The sequence below is a fragment of the Prionailurus viverrinus genome, chromosome B3, assembly GCF_022837055.1.
Source record: "Prionailurus viverrinus isolate Anna chromosome B3, UM_Priviv_1.0, whole genome shotgun sequence".
Classification (NCBI taxonomy): domain Eukaryota; kingdom Metazoa; phylum Chordata; class Mammalia; order Carnivora; family Felidae; genus Prionailurus; species Prionailurus viverrinus.
In genome coordinates, this window is record NC_062566.1 from 110,977,431 (window position 1) to 110,982,294 (window position 4,864).

The 4,864-nt window shown below is 62.3% G+C and overlaps 1 protein-coding gene across 1 annotated transcript; it reads right to left on the reverse strand.

The window, feature by feature from the left end:
• Positions 1-712: 712 nt before the first annotated feature.
• CCDC177 (coiled-coil domain containing 177) lies at positions 713-4,068 on the reverse strand. The gene has a single exon (XM_047863632.1). It carries the CDS (start codon positions 4,066-4,068, stop codon positions 1,966-1,968), a length of 2,103 nt encoding a protein of 700 aa, XP_047719588.1. The 3' UTR covers positions 713-1,965.
• Positions 4,069-4,864: the final 796 nt, after the last annotated feature.

Consider the following 4,864-nt stretch of genomic DNA (forward strand, 5'->3'; position numbering starts at 1 on the left):
CCTGGTTACCGACAAGAAAATTTGAGGGAAAAATCCACCCCTACCGGAAATAAACCTTGGCACAGCTCTCTTCCCGGTGTTACACCTGAAGTGTAACACACAAGTACTGTTCCCTTCTACACAATGCTTTTGTATCTGCTGGCATGCAGTTGGGGGTGGGGTGGAGTACAGACGGAGTGTGTGTATATGTGTGTGTGTAATATCAGACATTTTAGGGACAATTCTGCCCAGCAGAATATACATGAAATATGTCCAATATAGTAATTCTCTACCCTGTTTCTTGCTTTTGTTTGTTTTTGGTTTTTTGGTAACTTTTATTTCCTGGTCCCGATTTAATGAAAAAAGTAATGTTTTCTGTGATGAAGGCAAGAGTCAATGGGTAGATATGGCCGGCGGCTGATTTCGGCTTCACGGAAAGGAAGCACTCTAAGGATTAAAGTAGCCTGAAGACAACTGAATGGGAATTTGTTAGACTTGCAAGTATTTTCCCCCAGAAGCTAAATGATCATCTGTCCTGACGCGCCCGGACCCCTCCAACACCAGGAATCCATATTCCCAGAAACCAGCTAGGCCAACAGCAGCCCTCCTGCCTCCCTACTCCAGGTCAAGAAAGGCACAAAGAAGACCAACAAATAATACTGAGGCGGTGCTTTGGGTCTGGAAGACCTTGAGGTACCTGGAAAAGAGTACTGATGGCCCCATCTGGCCAATGGGAAAGGTGAGGCACGGAGAGACTGATTAAACACTTTAAGTCACAAGTGAGAGAGAACCAGGAACTTAAGGGGGGGGGGTGAGGGGGACATTCTTTTTTTTTCTGTGGGGGAGGACGAGGGGGAAACATACCACCAACAATAGCAAACACAAACTCTCAACAGCAAAGCGGCAGGATCCCAGCCACCTCAGGAGATCACCCTCTGAGCAGCTGTGAGGATTCCTCCACAGAGGAAATCCTAGCTCCAGACTCGCTGCGCCCACCCTCGGGGCTGCATCCAGGGCTGGAGATTGAGGCAGGATTGGCCTGGGCAGGCACATAAGGTAGCTCTGCTTCTTAAGGCATGGCTGCTGTCTTTCGAGGAATGGGCTCACATCCACGTTGGGAGGTGGGCGTCAGACCGCTGCCTCCCCTGAAACTACCCTGCAAGAAAGCATCATTTGGTGGAACACTGCTGCCTAGGGAACTCATCTCCCCCGGGGCTGGGGGCTTCCACTAAAGCCAAAACAGCGTCACCAAGCCAACCAACAACACATTTCTTGTGTCCCTTGGAAGATAAGAAGAGAGAGAGAGAGAAAAGAAGACACAAATGAATCATAAATTTGCAGATGATTGTCTAACTAGAAAGCCAAGGGGAATCAACCAAAAAACTACCAGAACTAAGATCAGAATTTGCTCAAGTGGCAGATTAAAAGTCAAGCATACAAAGAACCCATCGCTTTTGGGGTCACTTGGTGTGGCCTAACACGCTGGAAGAGCTGTGCTTTTCTGCGTGGCCTCCACGCTTTGTGCAACTTGCCAGATTTAAAAAGATGGAGGCGAGCCGAGGGGATGCCTCCTCCGCTGTCACCTCAGACACCAATGTGCGACAGGTGCCTGGGCTCACTGCTGCAGAAGGGGCGGTCACTCCCAGGGGGGCCCTCCCTGCAGGCCCGACCCAGCCTCTTTCTCCCCAACTCTTTTTCTATTCCAATCCCAAAGACACATGGGGAAGCTTGGCAAGGGTAGCTGCGGGAGCCACCAAGGGTGGATGTGGTCAAAGATTGTGCTCTGTCATTTCCAAACAAAGTCCGTTTTTAAAAAGGCGGTGGGGCTGTCAGGTCTCCTATCTGTCCTCTCAATGCCTCTCTGATCGGAAGCCTGGCGAGGCCACTGTGCTGAGCCCCGACGGGGGACTTCCACGGTCTGATCATAAAGGCCAAGGGAGGCCGCCCAGGGCTGAGCGTGGCAGGCTGGCCAGCCAGGGGTGGCGGTCATTTGCGGTCCAGGTTGGCGTGCAGCTGGGCTTCCCGCACCATGCGGTCAAAGGAGCGCGTGTTGGTTTCCTCGCGCACCTTCTCCCGCACGTGGAAGGAGGCCCGGGCTGTGGAGCGGGCGCTCTCCAGCGCGCTCCTCCGCTCGCGAGACAGCTGCTCGCTGCGCTCCAGCTTGCGCCCGATGGCCTGCAGTAGCTCCCGCCGGCGGCAGTCTTCGTCCCTCTCCACCTTCTCCTTATTGGCGCGCTGGGCCCGCTCCTTTTCCAACCGACTCTGGCCCACACGCCGCGCCTTCTGCTGCACCGCTTCCTCGGCTGCCTGCGCCGCGTGTTGCAGCCGCCGCTCTCCCGCCCGGGCCAGCGCCTCCAGGTGCGCCTGGTGCTCGCGCTCTTTGCGCTCGGCCGCCTCCTTAGCCCGCCGGCCCTGCAGCTCCTCCCGCCGGGCCCGCTCCCGCAGCTCGCGGGCGCGCTGCTCCACCAGCTGCTCGTAGTTCTCCTGCGCGCGGCCCAAGCTGGCCTCCAGGGAGCTCCGCAGGCCCTCTCGCTCCGCGCGCTCCTGCCGGGCCCGGCCTTGCAGCAGCGCCTCGTGGCGCGCCCGCTCGGCCCGGCTCAGCTCCCGCTTCTCCCGCTGCAGCTGGCCCTCCTGCCGCTGCTTGGTGTGGGCCGCGCGCTGGGCGCGCTCCCGGCGGGCCTGTTCGGCCCGCTCGCGCCCTTCCTGCAGGCCCTCCTCCCGCTGCTTCAGGTTCTGTTCCTGCTGCAGCTTGCGCAGCCTATCCTCCCGGGCCGCGCGCTCCGCCCGCTCCCGCCGCAGCAGGCCCTGGCGCTCCGCCAGCTCCCGCCGCCGCTCCTCGCTGCGCTCGCACTGCCGCTGCCGTCGTCGCGCCGCCTCGAGCTCCTCGCGCCCCCGGCGGCCGCGCCGCTCCTCCACCTGCGCCGCCCAGGCCCGGCGGCCCTGCTCCAGCGCGCGCTGCTTCTCCCGCTCCTCGCGTTCCCGCCGCTGCTCGGCGCGCACGCGCTGCTGCTCCCATTGGCCGTGGGCCGCGGCGCGCTGCTCCAGCAGCAGGCGCTCCTCCTGGTGGCGCGCCAGCATCAGCGCCGCGATCTTGCGGTCGCGCTCCGGCACTCCCCGCAGGCCCCGCTCGGCGCGCACTTGGCGCACTATGCGCTCCACGTGCTGAGCCGTCTGCGGCGAGTGGCTCAGGTCGCCCAGGCTGAAGCTGCGGCCGGTGAGCGGCACCAGGGCCAGGGCAGATGGGCGGCCCAGAGGGTTGGGGGCGGAGGACGCGGAGCCCGCTGGGCAGCTGTTCCTGGCCGAGGCCCGCGGAGGCCAGCGCAGCTCCCTCAGGCTCTCCCCGCTGTAGGACGACGACGACGCGCCGGACTCGGAGCTGAGGGCGCCCTCGCGCCGGCGGGACAGCGAGTCTAGCGAGTGGCTCTTCCTACCTGCCCGCGAACCCGCGGGCGGAGGTTGCGTCCGAGCAGGGGACGGGCTGGAGGAGGCCTTGCGGGCGGCACGCGGCGCGGGCGAGGCCGGGAGGCTGGCGCTGCTGCAGCTGCTGCTGCTGCCGCCCGCGCTGGCGCCCGAGGCGGCGGCGGCCGCCTGGCCCAGTGGCGTGAAGAGGCGCCGTTTCTCCTCGCGCACGATGCGCTCGCGCTCGGCCCGGCACTGCTGCAGCTTGGCGCGTCGCTCCGCTTCGTAGGCCTCGTACAGGCCGGTGGCCACTCTCATGGAGCGGCCCGGGGCCTCGCGCACCAGGTCGGCCAGGGCCCTTGGCAGCAGCTCCACTGGCTTGACGGCGCAGCGAGCGCAGGCCTCCAGCGAGCGAGGGCTGGTCAGCACGTAGCGGCTGCCCTCGGCCTCCGGACAGTCGAAGTTGAAGAGGTCGAGATGCAGCAGTGGAGACTGCTCCCGCCGCCCGCCTTCTTCCGTTACGCTCGGGACTTCAGCCTTGCGGGGCGCCGCCGCCGAGGCCGAGGCCGAGGAGGCGGCGGGCTGCTGGGCGCCCTGGGCGTCAGGGGGCACGGACGCGGCGGCGCCGTCCCCTCCCGAACCTTCAGGCTCTGCTCCCTCCTTCTCCTCTTCCGGCACAGGGTCCACCATGGCTGAGCCCTGTCCTTTTGTGGAATCTCTGCGGATGACAAGGTAGGGACACCGAGGAATACATGAGAGCGGTTCCGTCTGCCCCATTCATATACACCCCCTCCCAACTTAATCCGCTTTGGGATTAGGCTCAGAGGCCCCGGGGAACGTAAATCATAATACCGCTGTCCTGAAAACCCAGGCGGGGGGTGGGAGGGGGCGGGTACTGGTGCAAGGAGAAAAGCCTCAACCTCCGTCAGCCCCGGTGTGCAGGGCAGGGTCCTGGGGCCCGGCTCCCCAGGACATCTGGCCCGCTGGATGCATCTCCTTCCTGCTGCAAGTTAAAATGAAAAGATCGCGGTGCAGGCAGTGGCCGGCCAGGGAGGCAGTGGAGGATTCCCGGGAGGATTAGTGTATTTGTTTGTAGCTTAGGCGGGGACCGGGGACGCAGCTTTGCAGGAACAAAAAAAAAAAGAAGAGGCCTGTTCATCCTCAGAGCTCATTGCTGAGAGGACCCTATTTGCCTAGGGAAGAAGTTTATTTGGGATTAGGCCCAGAAGCCCTGTGATTTGTATGATAAATTTACATGAGATATACCATACGATTTCCCCCTGCCAAAGGAGACCCGGGTCCGGAGCTGATGGAAGGGCAAAGCGAAATGCCTCAATTACAAAAGGCCTCCCCGGGAGGGGTGTTCGATCCTGGCTCTGCCTTTTGGGCAGGGCTTGCTAGGAGCTGTGCCCGCCCCCACCCCCACCCCTCGCGGGTGTTTGCTGGGGATGGGGAAGGCGCCTGGGTCCTTTCAAATGCACCCGAT